This window comes from Trichosurus vulpecula, chromosome 4 (assembly GCF_011100635.1).
Source record: "Trichosurus vulpecula isolate mTriVul1 chromosome 4, mTriVul1.pri, whole genome shotgun sequence".
NCBI classification, from domain to species: Eukaryota; Metazoa; Chordata; class Mammalia; order Diprotodontia; family Phalangeridae; genus Trichosurus; species Trichosurus vulpecula.
In genome coordinates, this window is record NC_050576.1 from 145,824,789 (window position 1) to 145,847,952 (window position 23,164).

The 23,164-nt window shown below is 38.3% G+C and overlaps 1 protein-coding gene across 1 annotated transcript in view; it reads left to right on the forward strand.

The window, feature by feature from the left end:
• Positions 1-254: 254 nt before the first annotated feature.
• The window catches only part of ERO1B (endoplasmic reticulum oxidoreductase 1 beta), a 65,408-nt gene continuing 42,498 nt past the window's right edge, over positions 255-23,164 (forward strand). The window contains exons 1-3 of the mRNA XM_036754699.1: positions 255-596; positions 5,884-6,003; positions 20,203-20,286. Coding sequence (XP_036610594.1) covers positions 498-596; positions 5,884-6,003; positions 20,203-20,286 — 303 coding nt within the window. The 5' untranslated portion in view covers positions 255-497. The remainder of the gene's footprint in view (positions 597-5,883; positions 6,004-20,202; positions 20,287-23,164) is intronic.

Below are 23,164 nucleotides of genomic sequence, written 5' to 3' on the forward strand. Positions count from 1 at the left end.
TTGTTTTGGAGGCTCGCGTGGTCCTCCCTGATAGGCCGTGGCGGGGCCTCACGCTCCCGCCGACCACAGAGTTCCCACCCCTTCTGTAGTTCCCGGCCTTCCTCCGCGGGTCCTTCCGGCTCCGGACCTAGGGATCCTTTGGGAGCGGTGGGGAACTACAAGTCCCATAATGCTCAGCGCACGCGGGAGGGGAGCGGCCGGGAAGAGGACGGGAAGGCAGGGGGCGGGGCCACCGCCGCCAGAGGGGAGTGGAAGAGAGGTAGTGGGGCTCGGCTCCGCCGCCAGTGGGCGGCTTGCTAGACTTTCCTCCAGCCGCCTGACAGGTGTCGCGGGGACGTTGACCACCGAGCTAGGGGCTCTTCCGCCGGGCTTCTGAGGCTCTTCGTAGTCGTTCGTCGTCGTTCGGCGCCTTGGGGGCGCGGGCCGGCTGAAGCGCGGCCCCCCTTACCCCCCGGCCCCGGCCGCGGCGGAGGAAGAAGGAAGGAGGCGAGGGCAGCATGAGCCGAGCTGGCCGTCGCGGCAGCCGGGCCGGGGCAGCGGCCGCCGTGCAGCTGTGGGTGACCCTGAGCTGCCTGAGCACCATCGCGGAGGCCCAGGTACCCTGGGATGGGGGGGGGGAAGGTGGAGCGGGCCGGGGACCCCTGTCGGGGAGGGCTGTTCCTCCAGACGCGGAGCAGAGCTCGAGAATCAGAGACTCCTTATTGAGCGCCTACTGTATGCGAGGATGGCGACCCTTCCCCCTCCGCCCCCCCCCCCCCCGCCCCGGTGGGGAGGAAGGAAGGGTGGGTGGTGGCCAAAGGAGGAGGAAGAGGCTGAGTTCCTAGGGTGGCTTTTTTGAAAGAGGAGGAAGGAGAGAAAGGGAGATGGAGAGACTGACTCCCCCCACACCGCCCCCTCCTCCCCGCCCCTCCCTCCATCTCCATCCCGCTGCCCCCAGTGGAGATGCTGACAGCCACCTAGGAGAACGTGGCAGGCGACAGGCAGGAAGGCTTCCCCTTCCCTAACTTTCCGCCCTAGAGGGTGGTCGCCTCTCTGGACTCGAGCCCCCTTGGCTTGAGCCCGGTTGGTCGTCTACCCCCTTGAGTTGGAAAGTGGCATCTTGCCCCCCTGCTCAGCACCGGCACCCGAAGCTTCGCTAGTGGTGGTATCCACGCAGTGAGGGGTAGAAGCCCCCGGCGTGGGACCCGTTCGGCCCCTGCGGTGGGTTCAGCATCGGGAGACTGAGGAGGTTTGAGGCGGCCTGGCCAGGCTGGGGTGAGGCTCCTTAGGGACTCCCCAGCTGTTCAGGGGCTTCACCTTCCCCAGCAGGAGGAGAAAAGAGTTCTTCATGTGGAAATTCCCGAATTTACTATGTAGCTCCTGTTTTAGCGTCCTTGAGCTCGGTGGCCCATGGCTTCAAAGAGATGTTTACTTCCTTTTTGTCATTTGGGGGGTATTGAGTGGGCTGCCGATGGATTTCTTGGGCTTTTTTTTTTTAAATTTAAAAAATTTTTTGCACCTGCTGCAAAAGTGGCGAAGCTGCTAAGAGGAAAAAAAACAAGGTGTCCCAGGTGGTCCTGTAATGAGGGGAGATGTGATGGTAGCAATTAAAGCACATTGCCACCTGAAAGTGGAGCACAATTGTGAGGTTGTGAATGTAAACATGTGTTTTTGACATTCGGAGGCAGATTTTCATGAGGCTTGTAGGAGGATCTGCTGATGACTGCTAGTCTGTACATAAAATAATAGCTAGTATTTATGTAACATAGTGATGTTTTCCTTATTCAGTTTGTTTTCATTCCTGACTGGTTTTTTTTTTTAAACATATGTCTGAAATTGGTGCAAAGCTTTTGCTTGGCCTCTTAGTTGTAACATTTTTATTATGTAGATAATATGAGATAATATTTATTGTTAGATAATAGAAGCTTTTCTTCGGCTGAGAATATCACTTTTCCTTCATTGTGAAGTTAATTTAGGATGAAGAATATAATGTCACCTCGTAATACAAATCATATTTGACAATTTAATTTCCTAATTTGTAGTTATTAATAAGATATTTTTCCCACTGGGAACATAATGTATTTAGGATTAATTTTTCTCTGTTTCTGCTCTTTTAAAAAAACAGTAAAAATAGTGCATATTTTAGGCTTCCAATGCAAGCACCAACCCAGATGCTTTAGTTTATGACTTTTCACATATGCCTGATTATTATAAAAACATGAAATTTGCACATTTCAACATGTGTGTTACATCTGAACTGTTAGGTCAACAGTTAAAGAAGTCTGTGGGTGGATTGAAGTGTGAAGTGTTTGAAAATTAGTCCATTAAAGCAAATAAAAATGTGGGTTTTAAAAAAAATTTAAATTGTTCCTTTATATAGCAAGGAAATATACCTACATATTGAGGCCCAGAATCTGACAATTTTTTAGTTCAGTTTCTCCCTTTCTCTCCATTGCATTTGGTTAGTAGAGAAACAGTTTAAGTGACAAGAAAGAAGTCATGTTCTTAAAAATGTTATTTTCAGTGAGCCAAAGGTATGAACTATTTAATGGAATCGAGTACATAATTTAGAATACTTCTTTTTGCCGGTAAAGGCAAAATTTATTTCCCATTATGTGATAAATCTCAGTATTTTCTTTTCTATTTTGTTTCACTTGATTATAAATTAGATGCAAACATGTTTTGAAGCAGAGCACAGCAACCTGTATTGAAGCTACTATGAATATAGCTGGTAATCTTTCTGTAAAGAAGAAATTTGAATGTTCCATTCTGTCAGATTGGGATGTAATCAGGTATACATGTAGATCTCTGATAGAGACTGAGTAACTTTGAGATCTTGCATTGACAAAATTGCAACTAAAGATCTTTTATTTGTATATGTGTATCTATGCCTATACATACACACTTAAGCTTTCCATTTTACTCAGAAGATTAAAGAAAAGCATTAAATTTTGCACTTATTTAAAAATAAAGCAACTTTCCCCAAAGAGCACTTTTCCTTCTTTATCTTATGGAATCCCTTAAAGGTAATTATCATACAGTACTTCAAAAAACATCTGAGGCAGTTAGGATGACATGGGGTGGAGTGGGGGGGGCAGGTTGAGAAGGTTGTGGCCTTGTCACCCTGGGGTAGAGGGGGCAGTGTTCTCACTGATGCTGAGTGCTGAAGAGTTAGAATTTTGGCTTTAGTTTTAATACTCCAGGAATATTAGAACCTTATTCAGGTCTCTTCTTTAGGAAACAGTAATTATGATAGCATTTATATAGTGCTTACTATGTGCTAGACACTGTACTAAGCACTTTACAAATATTATCCTCATTTGGTCTTCATAACAACCCTGTGAAGTCGGTGCTGTTATTATCTCCATTTTATGGTTGGGGAAACCAAAGCAAACAGAGGTTAAATGACTTGCCCAGGATCACATAGCTAGAGTGTCAAAGGTTGGATTTGAACTCAGCTCTTCCTGACTTCAGACTCATCTGCTGTGCCACATAGCTGCTACGCTAACAAGGTTTAGTTATGGTACAAGGAAAAATCCACCAGTGTAAGTCATCCTGACAATGCAGCTTTTCACCTTCTGTCAGCTGTATATTGGATTACATGACGTTTTCAGGAACAAGCTGTTAACCTGTAGACAGGTTCTGAAGGAAAATGAGTTTGATGTGTGTGACCTAGAACTTTGCTTTGTGAAATAGGCATTTCCTCGATTGAAACTTTGGCAGTTGCAATAGCCTATCTTGCATTGTGGTATTCAAAACTATTTGTACTAAGTACCACATTACAGATTACACCATCCTAAACTTGGAAAAGACTGTTTTCCGAAAGTTTATAAAAATGTTCAGTTATCAAAAACTAAGACTCAGATACTTTTTCCTATAGAGAAAATTGATGAATGATGCTTAGGATTTTAGGGCAAAATGTAAAACTCTTTCGTCTACAACGTAACAAAAATAATACGAATAAGCCTTTTATTGAACCTTGAATCTTGAGTTCAGAACTGTGAGTTGGGAGATAGGTTTGACAGCTCTGGGGATGGGGATGCTGGTGGCATTGGACTTCAGTAGCTGGGGAATAGCAAAAGAGACTCTAACTTCAACTCAGTAGTTGTAGGCTAGTGGGGTTTCCAGCATCTCCTACTGAGAAGCGGGTTTCTGTGGTAGAGAGCAGCAGCAAGGGCTTTATTTGGGGTGGGCTCTGGTAGCAGACATCAGTCAGGATCAAGCCCTGTAATTTTGAGATAGACATAGATGGGTAGCAGAGCTCCAGTTAAACTGAACTATTCTCCATTTTCTAAGCACACCTTTTACTTTCCTGCATCCTCATCTTTATTTCTCCCTCTTTTTTGGGTGGGGTAAGGGGGGGTGGTTCTTTGACTTATGATTTTGTTGGCCTACAGAATCCCTTTTGTGAATAAACAGAGGACACTCTTTCCCATTGCAGATGAGGAAACCTGCAACTTTATAATCTTAGAGGATTATTCAGGAGGTGTTGAGAGATTATAAGGGACTTGTCCAGAGCCAGTATGTATCAGAGGCTGTACTTGAGCCCAGAGCCTTCCTGCCTCTCTGGCCAGTCTTCTTGCTACTTTGTTATGCTGCTTATCCCAACCTGGTAAATTCTCTGTAGCCTTTGAGGTCCAGTTCAAATGTCACCCTCTGTCCAGAGCCTTTCTTAACTAACCCTCTTTCCCTAATTCTTATGTACTATTATTTCCATTTTTGTATTAGTAATTTGTGCATGTATTTTATCTCCCAATGCAGGCCCTTGAGAATCACATCTTAAATTTATCTTAATATTTTCCCCACTGCCTAGCATATAGTATATATGAGTAAATGAATAAGTAAATGTTATGTACTAGTCATTAATAAAATTAGAATTTTGGAACTGTAAGGTGCCTTAGAGAAGTCCTGAGAGTATTTCTAAGTCATTGGCAATTTGTTTTTTCTTTACCAGATTTTATTTAAAAGTACTATAAGGGGCAGCTGAGTGGCACAGTGTGAGGAGGACCTGAGTTCCAATGTGGCCTCAGACACTTGACACTTAATAGCTGTCACTTAAACTCAATTGCCTTGCAAAAAAAAGTACTATTAAAAGCATACTACTAATTACATTAGAATATTAGGCATATAGGAAAGATATTTATAAACATATTATTAATGTGTAGTATTTACTTTGGGAAGAAAAAAGATTAAAATTCAAGATCTTCATGGTATGTATCCATTAAAAATTTGAAGCTTCAGTATCATCATAGAATAAGATGGTGTGGAAATATTGGCAGGAATTTCTAAAAATAATTATGAAGACTATCTTTAGTAAATCAGTAAATATTTAGTAAAAATAGATAGTAAATATTTAATATTACATTATGCAAGGGAGTGTAATTGTTTGACACTTAGCATCCAATTTGTTAAGGTAACTACCTGAAATAGATTTAACGTTGACCTGCAGTGAGTTTTGAAACAAAATGTATCTTCCTATGTCACTTGCCATAATACTCAACAAGAGTCTCCCATCAGGTACTTATATATCATGTGACTGTTTTCAAAGATTATGCTTTCCTTTCCCATTCTTATCAGAAATGCTCAGGAAAAGGGGAATTGGAGGAAAGGGGGACTTTGCTCAATTGTCTTATCATTCTGTGATTATTCCAAGTTTCTCCTAAGAAGCACCTAATGGCCGTTCTTTGTCCAACAGACCCTAAGTTATCCCAGCTTTTCACTGTACCTATGCCAAATGTACATAGTATAACCAAAAAAGTTGCTTTAACTTTTATAGCGGTTCAAATCTTGAACTTCAAATAATGACTCAATTAACAAATTAACTTTTTTCATGACACAAAACTGTACTTCAAATTTGTTTACTTAATTTGAATAACAACTTATATTGAATTTTTTTTTTTTTAGCTCTCTGGAGTCCTAGATGATTGCTTGTGTGATATAGAAAGCATTGATAGTTTCAACACCTATAAGATCTTTCCTAAAATACAGAAATTGCTAGAACGGGACTACTTTCGTTATTATAAGGTAAGATTACTTAGAAAAACTCACAGATGGGCCATACAAAGAACCAACCATGTTCTCCTCAGAAATTTAAATCTTTCAGCATTTGAATATATTCTGAACATGAATGACAATCGGTATTTATTTTGAGCCTTTGGCTATATTAACTCTGTCTATACTTGGAAAATCTTGTGTAATCTTATGAAAACTTTGGACTGAGATTTCAAAATTCAGGTTCTAATCCTGGTATATTATGAAATTCCTTTGTATTTTAATTTTCCTGTCAAGAAGATGAGGATAGTAGGGAGGGACAATTCTATCACAGAGGTGTTATGAGAAAATCTAAGACACTATTTTTTCCTTTTACCAGTTAAAAAAAAGAACACATTTTCCCCTGGATAGTCAAGGATTTAACCCTTAGCCCCAGACTTTACATTTTAATATATTGATAGGATTTTTTCAAAAATGTAAGTACTTCCATACTTCCCGAGACAATATACTGAATATAATTTAACCTTTCTTTGATGACTAGATCTAGCATTATGAATATTAGTTATTGTATTATGATATAGTGATTTTGACATGTCAGATTCACGATCTCATTAGAAAGGTCATAACACCTCCCTCTAGGTTCTTTTACCCTGTGTTATTCTTCTGATTCTCTTAATATCTTGGGTTTAATACCTGGCTCCTAAAGGCCAATTAATAGGGAATTTGAAGGCATTCAAACATTGGGAAGTGTCCTCTTGGTACAGAGAAAAAACTGGAAGCAGGGCTGGGTGGGGAGGCAAGGTGGAAAGGAGATAAAGTTTATGGCAGCTGTTCCCAAAGCTGGGAATTCACTACAGAATATGTCAGAAAGGTGGGGGGGGGGGCCCTCTACAAGGTGAATTTGTTTTTTCATGTTGACTTCATGCCAGCCATGCCTTCCTTGCTCCAGGGCATTGCCATGGAGCCAAACAGATACCAGTGTTGCACTTGGGTTGTCTACCTGTTGTGTTTGTCTCTATTCTATGACTGGCTCACCTACATTTCTGCTCTTACATTTCTTCAATAATATCTTTTATTCTGTTCCCAGAGAAGTCGTTGTTGGTAATTTGCTACAATCTTCTCATGCTTGCTATACGTCTTTCCGTTGCCCTTTGAATAAATTGTAATTTTGATTCTTCTGAGATTCGGGTGCTTCCTGTTTTGCACTGATACAGTATCATTTAAAAATATTGATATCAAGAAGTATCCTTTGGTGGCATTGAGTAATTTGGAATCGTGAAAAATACTGTGAAATTTCTAAAATAAGTTCTAGCTCAATATTCTCCTTAGTTCTTGACCCATACTCACTTCATTGTCATTGAACAGGGCCTTTTAATACATATATATGTATTGAATATATATAGACGCATAAATATGTGTGTATATATGTATGTATATATATGCCTGTGTATGTGTGTATATGCGCACATGTATATAAGATGTGTGTATGTATACATACATATGTGTATGTGTAAAATTTTATGGATTGAGTTGCCTCCCTAGCTGCATTTTATCCACTTTGTCTTTTCATTGTGAATGGCTAGGCCAGTCTTCATCATATTATTGTGTATTTCACTGAGAAGTCTTTGTAATTTTCCCAAGCTTGATGTAATTAATAGAATGCTATTCGTGAAGTTTTTATAGCACTATCAAAAGACCTTAGGTGAGCATGTCTTCTTATTTTACACCTCATTTGATGTCAGTAATCAATGGCTCATTGAACAAAATGATCATAGTCACATCTGTCATAGGGTTTTTGTATAATTTTAATGTGTTAAGACCTCTGTTTGGATAGAGCTTTCAAGAGTACATTTGCCTTTCCCAGTCAAGGGCTTTGCAAAGATTAGTAAGCTAAGTAGAAACAGCAGAATCTTTTATTTTGGCTTTTATTTTATATCTATTTATAAGAGTTGATAGTCACATCTTCTCTGATGCTGCTACCATGCTGGTATAGGCCCTCATAACTCATGCTTCGACTGTTGCAATAGGCTGATGGTGGAACTGCCTACCTCCTAAAGTCCGCAGGTCCAACCATGTTACCTTTCTGCCCAAAAAACTATAGTTGCTCTTTTTTGCTTCCAGGACCAAATACAACGTCCTCTATTTGGTATTCAAAGCCCTTCATAACTTAGCCCTCCCCATCTTTCCAGTCTTCTTAAACCTTACTCCCGCAATATACTCTTCAATTCAGTGACACTGGCTTCCTGGCTGTTCCACAAATAAGACATTCCATCTCTCAGCTCCAGGAATTTTCTCTGTCCCTTGTGCCTGGAATGTTCTCTCTCTTCATTTCTATCTATTGACTTCCCTAGTTTCCTTCTAGTCTCAACTAAAATCCCATCGTCTATAGGAAGCCTTTTAGAACCCCTCTTAATTCTAGTGCCTTACCTTTGTTAGTTATTTCCTACTTATCTTGTATATAACTTATTTGTACACATTTCTTTCCTTTTTGTCCCCTCCTTCAGATTATGACCTCTTTGAGGGCAAGGAACTATCTTTTGCCTCTTTTTGTATTGCTAATACTTACTACAGTGCCTGGTACATAGTAGGCACTTAATAAATGTTTATTGACTAACAAATCAATATTGCCATTGTTGATGTGTAATGGGCATGGCAGTGCCCAACTCAGAAGCTGTGATCGTGAGGCCTAGGCTGAAGCTCCCCAGCCTGCCTACCACTCCTTAGCCCTATCTACACACTCATAATAGCTTCACTTATCTTTATTCCACTCTACCCTCTTCTTACATTGTGCCTTATAGAATCCTCGTTCTATTGTTAATAAGCTCATCTTCATATTAAGCATTTGCCCTCCTCCTGAGAAATTATTTGCATATAGGATTTAAGCTATTAAAATTTAACTTTTGGGATATCTTGAATTTTTTATGTATGTGTTGTTTCCTCTCAAAAGAATGTAAGCTTCTTGAAGACAGGTACTGGTTCTTTTGTATCCTGATTTCCCTAGTGCTTAACATAGTTCCTAGGACATATCAGACACTTATTAAAAGCTTTAGAATTGAATTTTCTACACCATCTAGTTGTGTAACAACAAAGTTATGGTGTTCTGGAGATAATATGGGAAACCTGACTCTATATTTCTTACATTTTCATCAAGGATACCTTCAATGTATATATAGACTATTATCAAACATTTAAGATGAGAAGGTAGATATATAGTTTTCTCAGTCACTTTGGTAGGGATAGGAAGGAGGAATAAAAGCATCATCTTTATTATTCTTTTGGAATTTTCCCTTTTTTGAGATAGTCTGAAAATAATGCCTCCCAAACTGTCACATATAGGATGTATAAGGTTCAGACATTCTTCCCAACTAAATATCCTTAAATTACAGTATATAATTTATGTTTTCTTATGTAATATGTGATTATTGTGGTAATATGTGGTCCCACTCCTTTATAGATCTCTGTAAAGACACTGGCCAACCTGTTCTATTTACCATTTGTTGTCTCTTTCTGTTTTCCTTTACAAATGGTTTGGGGGTGATCTGATTTACATTTCGCAACATCTTTACAGATTCTTTTAACCTCAAATAGTTTTCTAGAAACTAATACTATTTATAGTCTTTTCTCATTTCCCTTTGTAATGTTTTGCAAATGAACTTGTATTCTAATCAGTGTTGTCTTTGGTGTTTCATGTCTCTACAAACGGATAAAAGGTATGAGGCAGTTACTGCCTCCTTTTGGCCTTCATGTGTTGAATTTTATGCATTTTTAATTCACTAGGAACTAAGCAACTGGTTTAGATAACTTGGAACTGCTTCAGTTACATTTGGTGTTCTCTCATCTTTAGCTTTTCTGCTGATGTAGAAAACTACTTGCACCTCTAAATAGTCGGTGATATCATTACACATGTACAGTTGATTCTGAAATGACTACTTCTTTTTTCATCGTTTGATGCCTGCCTGTAAGATCTGATCAGTTTTGTTTTTTATGATATCCTTGCCAGTTCCTGTTATTTTATTTTATTTTTTATTCTGAATTTAAACACCAAAAAAGCATTTCCATACACACAGCGAAACATAGAAAAAAGAAATCTGTATGAAACTGTGACTCTCCATTTTAAACCACGTGCCTTAAAACAAAAAGAACAATTTTGCACATAGCTTACAAAGCTGTCCTGTTTGCCCTTGCTGTCTTAAATTCCCTTATGTTCTTTTCTTTGCATTTAAAAAATGTTAAATGGACCTTTAAAATTTTTGTATTACTATTGCTAGCCTCTCCTATCCCCTGTTAATTTTTTTTTTCAGTCTTTATTTTGTTCCAATATTTCTTGCTGTTTCATGGAGTCATTGATTTCTCCTCATTCTATTCTAGTTTTCAGGGATTCCATTTCTTGAGTCAGGTTTATCACTTTCTCATCCAAGCTACTTATTCTAATTCTTATTTCTTGCTTCTTTTCTTCTAGGCATTCATGTAGTCCTTATGGAAAATCCATTTTTTTTCCTTTTGAATTCCCGTAGTTGCTATGGAGTTAGATTTGCAGTAACTTTTGATACTTATTTGATGTTTAGTTTACTCATTTTATCTCTCCAGCTTTAGTTTGTAAATTGGAGCTTTATGCCAGCACCATATTCTGCTCCTTGCTATACTTTTGGTAGAGGGGATTGGCCTTACTTGTTCTTGTCCCAGGTCTCTGGGTTCTTGTGCAGACTCCTTCTGTGGGTTAGGTCTCTTTGGATCTTTGAAGTTCAGACACCCTGGGCCTATGGTATACTGAGCTGAGCACTGTGCTGGCCCAGCTGCTGCTAACCCTCCCCACTCTCTCTCTTCCCCTCCAACCCCAACCTCCCTCCACTCTGGAGCTTCAGTCCTCACCCTGGGGCTCTCCCAGGGGAACTTTTTACTCTTGCTGCCTTCAGTGTCCAGTCTCTTGTCATTTTGATGTGTACATAACTTGAGAAACACGCCCCCTGCCACCTCTGCCTCAACCCTTAGGCTTCTGGCTGACCTTTTGTGAAGCTCTGGGACAAAAGTTTTCACTTGTTGTGATTTTTCACTGGGCTTCTTGATTGTCATTTGGTCTGGTGCAAACTTTAGGGTTTTGCTTAAGTACGTATATGGGAGCTGGGCAGCTTGCCTTTTGTTTAGGCAGCCATTTTGGCTGGAAGTCAGCCACCTCTCTTCTCAAAGTATTGATGATGTAAAGATATGAGGTTTTTGAATTGTATATAGCTCTAGAGGGAAGAGAATATAGGAGTTATCTTTGTACAATTATATGCAGTCAGTCCCATGGCCTTGGCCCGCACTCCCCCCCCCCCGCCCCCCGCTGAATTTCACTGACAAGTGTGGCTTTATTGTGCCATATTAATGTTCTTAGGTTCTACTGATACACACAGGCAGCTATTTGTACTCTTCTATCTGGCCTCTTCTGCCTTTTGCATTTAAACATAGTAAAACTGTTACATGCCTATGCCTTACATACTTATATACGCATGCCCTCCAATATAAACTCCTTGAGGGCAGGGGCTATTTTCGTTTTTAATCTCATATCCCCAATTTCTAGCACAGCCCCTGGCATGTAGTAGGTACATAAATGTTTACTAAATTTAATAAAGGGTATTTAAGGTCCATGTGGCCATTTGCCCTTCCATATACTGCAGAGGTTTTTCTCCTGTCTCTGGTGCTAGCTCTCTTCTTTACTGTCAGTGTCTTCTATTCACTGCCCTCCTCATGGCTCAGAGAACTAAAAGCTCATTATCACCTCAACAATATTCCATTAAACAAACATTAAGAACTTAACTATTTTTAAGGTCTTGTGCTCATGATAAGAATATAATTTATTTCTGTCACTACACTGGCTGTTGCCAGCACTCTTCACGAATTCATACGATCACAGAATTTGAGAATTGGAAGGGACCTCAGAAGCTATTTAGTCTAGTTAGTCATCAAAAGAATCTCCACCATAACATATCCTACAAGTGGTAGTCCAATCCTGGCTTGAAGAACTCTAAGCATCTCTCTAGGCAACCTGTTTTACTTTTGGACACCTCACATTGTTAGGAAATTTTTATAGATGTTGAGCCTCTTTGCAACTTCCACTCATACTCCAGGTTTCACCCGCTGAACCCAAATGAAACAAATCTATGCTGTCCTCTGAATAATAACCTTTCATATACTTGGAGATGGTCCAAGATGGTCTCCCCTGAATCTTCCCCTTTCCAAGTTCCTTTAAAATGTCTCTAATATGACATGGTCACTCTGTTTATTTGTGTCCTTCTTAAGCTTTGGCATTCAGAACTGAACACAGTACTAAAGAAGGAAGCAGAGTATGGTGTAGCTATTATTTCTGTAGTGCTAGAGGGGCATACCCCTCTTATTGCAGCCCAAGATAGCATTAGTTTTTTTGGCTGCCACATCACGCTATTGATTTATATGGAGCTTGCCATCCATTGAAACCACCAGATATTTTAATAACAACTCCTGTCTATGCTTCCTCACTCATCTTATTACTTGTGAAGTTGATCTTTTGACTTCAGTTCAAGACTTTTTATTTATCCTTTACTGAGTTTCATCTTTATGAGATTCAGCCCAATTTGCTCTAGCCTTTTGAGATCCTTTTTTGGGGCTCTTGACTCTGTGATCTATTGTTTTAAGCTTTTCTTTTGTGTTCTCTTTAAATTTAAGGATACCATCTATGCATTTATCTAAGTCAGCAGTGGGGAACCTGAGGCTCTCTAGGTCCTCAAGTGTGACCTTCACAGAAATCTTTTATTAAGCGGATTTGTTCTGTGAAATCTGGATTCAGTCAAAGGGCTGTGCTCTTAGTAATGCTCATTTCATGCCAGTCTTTCCATGTTTTTCTAAAATCAACCACTCATCATTTCTTATAGCACAGCAGTAGTTCAGCACAATCATATACCACAACATGTTTAGCCATTCCCCAACTGACAGGCATCCCCTCAATTTCTAGTTCTTTGCTGCCACAAAGAGAGCTGCTATAAATATTTTAGAACATGTGGATTCTTTTCTTTTTTCATTAATCATTTTGGGAAACAGACTTAATAGTGGCATTGCTGGATCAAAATGGTATGCACAGTTTTAAAACTCTTGGCGTAATTGCAGATTGATCTCCATAATCGTTAGATAAGTCATGGTTCTACCAATAGGATATTAATGTCCCAATTTTTTCACATCCCCTGCGGTATTTGTCATTTCATCCTTCTATCATTTTAGCCAGTCTGATGTGAAATGATGTCTCAAAGTTGTTTTAATTTATATCTTTCTAATCAATAGTTGTTTACAGCATATTTTCATATGACTACATATAGTTTTGATTTCTTCATCAAAAAACTGCCTGTTCATATCCTTTGACCATTTATCAATTAGGGAATGACTCATTCTTATAAGTTTGACAGAGTTCTCTTTGTATTTAGGATATGAGACCTTTGTCTCAGAAACTGCTTATAAAATTTTTTCCCCAATTTTCAACTCTCCTTCTAATCTTGGCTACATTATTTTTGTTTGTACAAAACCTTTTTAATATAATGTACCAATTTTACATTTCAGCACTCTCTGTTTCTTATTTATTCATAAATTATTCTCTTATCCATAAGTCTGTTAGGTAATGTGTTCTATGATATAATTTTCTTACATCTTCCTTTATGGTTATGTCTCCATTTTGACCTTATCTTGGTAAATGTTGTAAGATATTGGTTTATACCCAACTTCTGCCAGACTGCTTTCCAGCTTTCCCAACATTTTTTTAACCAAATAGCGTGTTCTTATCCCAAAATTTTGAATCTTTTCATTTGTCAAACACAAGTTTGACTTGATTTTATAATAATAATTTACTACTCTATTCTAATGATCCGCCTTTCTATTTCTTAGCCAGTACCAGATAGTTTAGATACTTACTGCCTTATAGTTTAAAATCTGGTGCTGCTAAATCTCCTTCTATTATATTTTTTTTCCCATTAATTCCTTTGACAGTCTTACCTTTCATTCTTCCAAATGAGTTTTTTAATTTTTTTTCTAGCTCAATAAAATAATTGGGATGGCATTGAATATTAGCTTGGAATTGAATATTAGTTTAAAGTTGTCATTTTTACTCTATTGGCTCTGCTCACCCACGAACAATTAATATTTCTCTATTTAATTTGACTTTATTTGTATAAACAGTTTTGTAATTATGTTTGTGTAGTTCCTGGGTTTGTCTTAGTGGCTATGCTTCACATTTTATATTGTTTATAGTTATTTTAAATGGTATACTGCTTACTATCTCTTCCTGCAAGATTTTGTTGGTGATACATTGGTGATGATTTATGTGAGTTTATTTTATATCCTGCTGCTTTGCTAAAATTGTTGCAACTAACTTTTTAGTTGAATCTCTAGGATTTTCCAAGTATATCATCATATCATCTGCAAAAAGAGTTTTATTACCTCATTACCCATTCTGATCCCTTCAGTTTCTTTTTAATTTCTTACTGCTATTGCTAACATTTTTATTATAGCATTGAATAATATTGGTGATAATGGGCATCCTTCTTTCACTCCTGATCTTACTGGGAATGCTTTCTAGCTTATCCTCATTACAAATAATGCTTGCTGATGGTTTTAGGTAGATGCTTTTTATCATTTTAGGGAAAAATCCATGATTTCATATGATTTTGCTACCTTCTGAGATTGCATATATGTTTGTGTATTTAGGTGATTTATTAAAGAAAGATAAAACTATCCCAGTAACAGGGTCATAAAATTAAAGAGAGGGAAAAGATCTTTAGAGGTCATACCTGATCTGACCACTGGCCTCCAGAAAGGTCTTGATGAGCTGGTTCTTTTGGTAGCATTTTCAGTCCTTTTTTTGTCTTAACAATTTTGGGGTTGTCTCGGGATCTTTTGATTAGTGTTTCTCTGATATTTGGAGCTTTTGAGCAATTTTTCCATGTGACTGTTGGTAATTTCTGCTTTTCTTTTTGGAGCTGCCACTTCATATCCTTTGTATGTCTATTAGAGATGGCTTTTGCTCCAGTGAATTTTTGTCAATTCCTTATTAAAAAAAATTAAACATTGTTTTAATCAAGTAACTGTTGAAAGGTGCCCCCCCCATTCTCATTATCCTCAGACTATTAAAAGACATCACATGCACACACACACTTTTTCTCTCTTGCTTATATGAGATGTGATTGTTTTCAGAATGTTAGTTCCTTTGAATATTAAAAGGCAATTCTGACTGGATATCACAGTTACTGTATGGGGACCTTGGAATTATAACAGATGTTTGTAGCTGTAAATTTGCCTACTTACTGTTAGGCCAAATGAAGATGAGATATTGTTTCTAATTTGGCCAGTGTTTTTCCATAATCCTCTGAGGTGGCATCTTAAAATTTCTAAAGTGAAGGAACTTTTTTCATTTATTTTTTATTTCAACAGGTGAAAATTTTCACCAATCCAGTCTATCCCACACACTACTGCCAAAAACTGATTTGATCGTGGGATCATCCTATTCAACTAACTCAAGTGACTTCCTATTGCTTCCAGAATACTCCTCCCACACAGCCTGGGCCCAGCCTATCTTTATACTTTGAGATCCAGCCAACCACCTTTCTCAATTCCTCATTTGCAACTCCTCTCTCCATGCCTTTGCATTGGCATTTTCATGCCTGGAGTCTACTTCCTTTTTATCCTTTTCTCATAGTGTCCTTCTCCCTTTAAGGTGCATTTCCAACACCATCTTCTACAAGAAGCTTTTTCTTATCCTCTCAACTATTAATGTCCTTCCTCCCAAACTACCTTATATTTAATTATATTTATAGAACGTATATTTTTATGTACTTTTTATCTCCCTTATTAGGGTGTAAGTTCATTGTAAGTAGTTTGTTTGCTTCTTTGAATTTATATTATCAGCGTATAGCACAGTGCTTAAGTCAAATTGGTGATTAGATACTTGGTGAATGGTATAAATTACAATTGCTTTTGATGCTTTCTTATCCTCTGTCATTCTTGACTATGACCTTCCATAGATAGAGTCTCCACAGTATGCCGAATTCTTCTAGGCTGGTCTGTATGCATGATGTGTGTGTGTGTGTGTGTGTGTGAGAGAGAGAGAGAGAGAGAGAGAGAGAGACATATAGACAGAAATAACTGGCTCACTTCTTTCTGATCATACATTTTCTATATGTTAGCTCTTACATCACCTTTTTTGTATGTACAGCATAACATTTCTATAGACCAAGGCAACTATCAAAATATAGGATTAACTACCTTACTTTAGGCTCTAAGGCAATTAAATAAATGAAAATTTAAATGTAACTCTTTTTTGAAAATTTATTTAATATATTTAGTTTTCAGCATTGATTTTCACAAGAGTTTGAATTACAAATTTTCTCCCCATTTCTACCCTCCCCCCCCACTCCAAGATGGCATATATTCTGGTTGCCCTGTTCCCCAGTCAGCCCTCCCCTCTATCACCCCACTCCCCTCCCATCCCCTTTTCCCTTTCTTTCTTGTAGGGCAAGATAAATTTCTACGCCCCATTGCCTGTGTATCTTATTTTCTAGTTGCATGCAAAAACTTTTTTTTTTGTTTTTGAACATCTGTTTTTAAAACTTTGAGTTCCAACTTCTCTCCCCTCTTCCCTTCCCACCCACCCTCCTTAAGAAGTTAAGCAATTCAACATAGGCCACATGTATATCATTATGTATAACCCTTCCACAATACTCATGTTGTGAAAGACTAACTATATTTTGCTCCTTCCCAACCCATCCCCCTTTATTGAATTTTCTCCCTTGACCTTGTCCCCTTTCGAAAGTGTTTGTTTTTGATTACCTCCACCCCCATCTGCCCTCCCCTCCATCATCCCCCCACTTTCTTTTATCTTCTTCCCTCTTCTTTCCTGTGGGGTAAGATACCCATTTGAGTATGTATGGTATTCCCTCCTCAGGCCAAATCTGATGAGAGCAAGATTCACTCATTCCCCCCTCACCTGCCCTCTCCCCTCCTCCCACAGAACTGCTTCCTCTTGCCACCTTTATGCGAGATAATCCACCCCATTCTATCTCTCCCTGTCTCCCTCTCTTAATATATTCCTCTCTCATCCCTTAATTTGATTTTATTTCGATTAGATATCTTCCCTTCATCTTCAGCTCACCCTGTGCCTGCTCTCTCTCTCTATATATATACATACATACATACACATTCACTGATATATATATATATATATATATATATATATATATATATATATATATATATATATATACATATATATGCATATTCCCTTCAGCTACCCTAATACTGAGGTCTCATGAATCATACACATCATCTTTCCATGTAGGAATGTAAACAAAACAGTTCAACTTTAGTAAGTCCCTTGCAATTTCTTTTTCTTGTTCTTTTTCTTGATTACCTTTTCATGCTTCTCTTGATTCTTGTGTTTGAAAGTCAAATTTTCTATTCAGCTCTGGTCTTTTCACTGAGAAAGCTTGAAAGTCTTCTATTTTATTGAAAGTCCATATTTTGCCTTGGATAAATGTAACTCTTTTGTCAAACACTTCCATGACATGAAAGGTAATGTACATTTTGGAAGATTTTATTCTTTTCTCTTCTCTGTAATTGCTTAGGAAACCTGGAAAGGTCTCTATCTGGTACCACCCACATACTGAGACAGACTTCTCACTTGAGAGATTGCAGTTCACAAGACTACAGAAGAAAGTTTGGTTTTTTAAAAATTTAAGACAGGAAAGAAGGAAAAATGGAAGTCCTTGATTGTATAACCATTAGGCTCAAAGATCACCTGTGTAAAATCCTAGTCACTTATAATCCCCAGTGTGATAGTTGCTTTAATTGATGTCTTTTATGGGCCTTGTCCCTATCCACCACCTTAGTCTTTTCTTAAGCCCTTTTGCCCTCCTCCCCCTCCCCAGATCCTAAGTCGTTTTATTTTGCTCACTGCTTACTGCCTACTGCTCATGGCTATACTGGATCACAGGATCAGTAGTTTGGAGCTGGAAGGGATGTCAGAGGTCATCTGGTCAAACTTCCATTTTACATATGAGGAAACATGTACAGAGAATTTTGTGACTTATCCAAGATCACTCAGGTAGGAAGTAGCAGAGCCTAGATTAGAATCTAGGTGCTTGGCTTTAGAGTCGCTGTGCTGTGTAAGGGATAGCTTTCTTTGTCCTTGGCTGCTTCTGGGGGATAGCTCTAGGGGTTGTCTCTGCTATGCTCTTTCACCACCACTTGTTGAAACCTTTTTTAGTTTCACATCTCACAGGGCACCTATGTTTCTGCAAGAGGAAGACAAACTCAAGAACTGTCGTTCAGCTTATTCTCCACCAATGGGGCTGTCTTCTCATGCCCCCTACCCTGGTTCAGACCCTCATTACTTCTTTCATAGACTATTGCAATAGCCTTCTTATTGGTTGCCTTACTTTAAATCTCTCCCCTCTCCAACCCATTGTCCATATAGCTGCCAAAGTGGTCTCTTAAAGCACAGATCTGACCACTTCACTCCTGTACTCAGTAAAATATTGACTGTAAGGTCAAATATAAATTCCTTTTAATCCCCTTTGAAATCTGGCCCCAACACACTTTTCCATCCTTACTATGAATCAGTCAGTCAGTCAACAGGCATTTATTAAGCACCTGCTGTGTGCCAGGCACTGTGCTAGGTGCTGGGCTTACAAAGAAAGGAAAAAGACAGGCCCTGACCACATGGAGCTCACATTCTAATGGGGGAGGTAACATGCCAATAATTATGCACACGTCCTTATATAGAGGACAAAGTGGGTGTGATGTGAGAGGGAAGGCGCTAAGTTTAAAGAGGACTAGGAAAAGGCCTCTTGCAGAAGATGGGACTTTAGCTAGGAAGCAGAGATGAGGGATAGAAGTGCAGGTGTGGGAAACAGCCAGTGAAAAAACCCAAAGTTGGGAGATGGAGAGTTAAACATTGGTTAAACTTATGGAGAAAGTTGTCATAATCAGTGTCGATGTCATTTTGCTTTATTTCTTATTTTTGATTTTCACTTATTGAAATAATTCAAGGTTATGTCATTTAAATTGTGTGCCATATCTTTTTCTCATTCTTTCTTTTTTAAAAAACTAACTCTTGTCCTTTGAGGAATTGATGTTCTTACTGTACATAGACAGTTTACTCAGGGATAAGTCCCACATCAATAACAAGCCCTTTCCTGTTAAAATATTTTGTGTTTTATGGCATTATTTGATGCTTGCCATGACCATATTATATTCATATGTGTTCATGATATAGGATTATAAAGCTTTCATAATCTACAAGTCTTTGGCTTCTCTCTTTTCTTATAGAACCATGCTTTCCCATGTTTCTTACCTGTTCCTACTTTTGTATTGAAGTCACCAAATATCAGAGTGTGTATGTATGTGTGTGTATTTGATTTGGATGGTCTTACCAGGTACTTTGTAGAATTTCTTTACCATTTCATCTCACCAACTGACAGTTATAGTTGCAGCTGTTTTCATGGTAGTTAAAAAAGTATTTCAGTTTTATATTTTGTGATGACCAAAACCCCCTTGAAATAAGGCTTCTTGTTTCCTCTGGGAAGAAACATTTTGTGAACACATTTCTGTCCTTCAAGGGGTACCTGTGACCTATCCTTTCATTTGATTGTAATGTCCTTTCTTTTTCTCTAAAGTTTTGTTCATAATTCAGCTTCTCCAGCAAAATGTACACTCATTGGTCATTGAACAGAAATCTTAAATTTAGAGTGCTGGGAGTCAAATTGATCTGTTGATGGTCTAAAAATTACTGTTTAATCCGTAACATCTTCCATACCCCCTCCTTTCACTCTGCCACTTTTACTGTAGAATCAGAAAAGAGCCTGAGTTTCGTGGGTATCCATGGCTAAAAACAATCATCATCAGGTGGTTATTTTACCAATATTTTACTGGGGCCATACTCAAATTTCTCCCTAGCATGGTAGGACCTGCCAGAATTTAGTCTGTACTGACTGAGCCTTTGAGAACTCAGGGTCATCTACGTACAGTGATGAAGTTTCAAAAAACATGATGGAAAAAATTGTGTTAGCTCTATTTTCCTTACTTCATCTTTATTAAAGAAGACTAAGCTATCTAGTTGACTGGGAACAATTGTCTTAAATTAAATACTGTTTTGAATAAGACCTGTGAATTTAATTTGATGTGTTCTTTTAGTTCTTTGACTAATATTTTCTATTTTCTTTGTCTCTTTATTATTTTTTAAAGGTTAATTTGATGAGACCATGCCCTTTCTGGGCAGAAGATGGCCATTGTTCTATAAAAGACTGTCATGTGGAACCCTGCCCAGAGGTATAAAACCAAGTGGGAAATAAAGTATTGTCTTCCATATATAAAAAGCGCTACTTATATATCAAAAAGGCATGGGTCTTTTCCATTATTTTTCTGTTAAAAGTTATGAATTTGGGCTGATCCATTTTTATAGTCTCATTTATTTCCTTTCCCCCCGCCCTGTTAAAAAAAAAACAAACAAATATTTGTACTAGCTGGTTAGAATTAGGAGGGTAGGGTAGTGTGTGGCCCTGAAACAGAGAAGCTAACTGTGTATCTGGGGATTAAGTAATTATTTTGGCTATGTTGATCTAAACTGTGAAGTTAATATATTTTATATATGCAAAAGAAAATAATTCAGTAGTGATATCTGGTTTTTATATTCAATTCTGAAAAGAGATTTGAAATTATTTTCACATATTGGCACCTTAGAATAAGAGCATCCAAAATTTTTACTAAAGCACTAACATGCCCAGATAATTAAGAACAAACAAATTTTAGAATCTGCCTTTCCTTATCTGTCACAAACAGTAAATTCTTTCCCCTCAACTCTAAACTCTAGCTAAAAGATGTGGTCCTATCTCACTTTCTCCTTTGTGTACCTTTTCTCCCAGACTCAATTTGTTTTCCATGAAAATAAGAAAAGGACATTATAAGATGAGTATCAATATTGGAGGCCAGTTAGAAAACTTAGTGCCTCCAGTTCTTTCCTCCAGAGTTATCTGGAAGATGCAATTTTCAAGTTATTCATGTATTTTTAGTGTTCTTGTCAGCCTCGTGTTAAAAATAGATCCCTAATGGGATATTTCTTTTCAATATTTAGCTATTTTAAAATGGTTTAAAATATTGTTGGTTATTTAAATAGCTATCAAAAAAATTTTTTTGGTTCATTCTGTTTAAAAAATAATTTTGTTGCTTATTTTCATAATGAACTTAACCAGAATTTGTTTTTTGTTATATAAAGAAAAATGGTGGGGCAGCTAGGTGGTGCAGTGAATAGAGCACTGGACCTGGAGTCAGGAGGACCTGAGTTCAAATGTGGCTTCAGACACTTGACATATTTACTAGCAGTGTGACCTTGGGCAAGTCACTTAACCCCAATTGCCTTGCCTTCTCCCCTCAAAAAAAAAATGGTGAGGCTTGCATAATTTTATTTTGAAGTTCACATTTTGCTCACTATTATTCACACTGTCAGATAACAAGGGTACTGTGGATCATAAATTTAGAACTTAGAAGCCATTGAGTCCAGTCCCCTTTGTTTTTCAAGTGAGGAAACTGAGGCACAGAGAGATTAAGGACTTTCCCAGGATCATACAGTAAGTGTCTGAGGCAGGTTTTCAACCAAGTCTTTCTGATTTCAAATCCAGTGCCCTAGCCATTATGTCATGCTTAGGCATAAAGCACACATATAATCCAGAGATTTTATTTTAGTTATTAGTTTCATCTTCCTCAAATGGATTTGTGATGATCAGAAGCCTAAATCCAGTCTAAGAATCAGAAGATACCATGGATCTTAATGCCTAGCATTATAATTTATTGATTTATCATGCTATAAAACAAATTAGAATCCACATGGCACTTTATTTGGGGAGCTCTATGATTCCATCAGTCTAGGTATTTCCTCTACCTCTGCAGATTGTAACTTTGCTATCTTTACTCATTCTCTTAGATTCTTGTCCATAACTTTTCATAAATCTTCCATAGTACTGGATATCTTCTCATTCTTTTAATATCTTGGAGGGACCAGCATATCACATTGCGCATCTCTCTTTCCTCATTCTTGTTACTTGACTGACCTGCCTCCTTTTCTTGTTTTAAAAGTTGTAATTCAGTACTTTATCATAACAGAGGTCACTCTGTGACATCAAAGCCTTTGTCAGTAGAACAAAAACTTATAGGTTTTGTAAGCTTTTAAGTGTAGGCCTAGTGCCTGACTCTTCCTCTAGCACACTTGGGTATTGCTGTCTCTCGCTCCTCTTTTAGTTAGACACAGAGCAGCCAAGGGGTGCGGCAGATAGAGCACAGGGCCTGTAGTCATGAAGACCCAAGTTCAACTCTGACCTCAGACGCAAGATGCGTTACCCTGGGCAAGTCACTTAACTTATGTTTGCCTCAATTTTCCTCGTCTGTAAAATGAGGATAATAATAGCACCTGCCTCCCAGGATTATTTTGAGGATTAAATGAGATATTCGTAAAGCACTTACCATGTGATAAAACTTAAATGCTTGTTCCCTTCTCTTTCCCTTCCCTTCCTTCTCTTACCATTTGCTTTTGTCCCCAGAGGGTGTCTCTAAGTGTTGCTCTCTATTACACCTCTTCTTTAGTTCTTTGTAACTGAGCCCCAGGTATGGTCTTTCTCTTAGCTCCCACATTATCTTTTGCCCAGAGAAGGCCAAAACACTCTGCTGATGAAAATCATATTGTTATTGGGTTCAGTCTATGCTATCACAGAAAGAGCTTTTATAGTTTTTTTCTTCTGAGAGAAAATTCAATTCTCCAATTGCCACACTAAACTAGGGGCTCTTCTTTGAAGTTATTGGCCTTTTATGACTCTACACCTACAGACTTTTGGTCTTATAAAAGCTTGCCTTGAGAACTGACCTGTTCAACTTAAGGGAGTTCTCTGAATATACCTTCAGGTTTAGGTATAGTGATTATAAATTTTCATGTCCTTCTTTTCTCTGAGACCTGAAAAGAGGGAACTAAGGGAACACCCAGGAGTTCTTAAAGTGCTCAGATTTCTCCCTAGTTTTCTCCATATTTGTGAACTCTGAAATTTCTTTATCTGATTATGATCTGTCATTGCACCTCTCCGTCTGCCTTGGAGCTCTCAGTCCTATTCTTCATGCTCGCCATGACTTCCTAACCCAAACTGTGTCAACTGAGACCACCATAAGT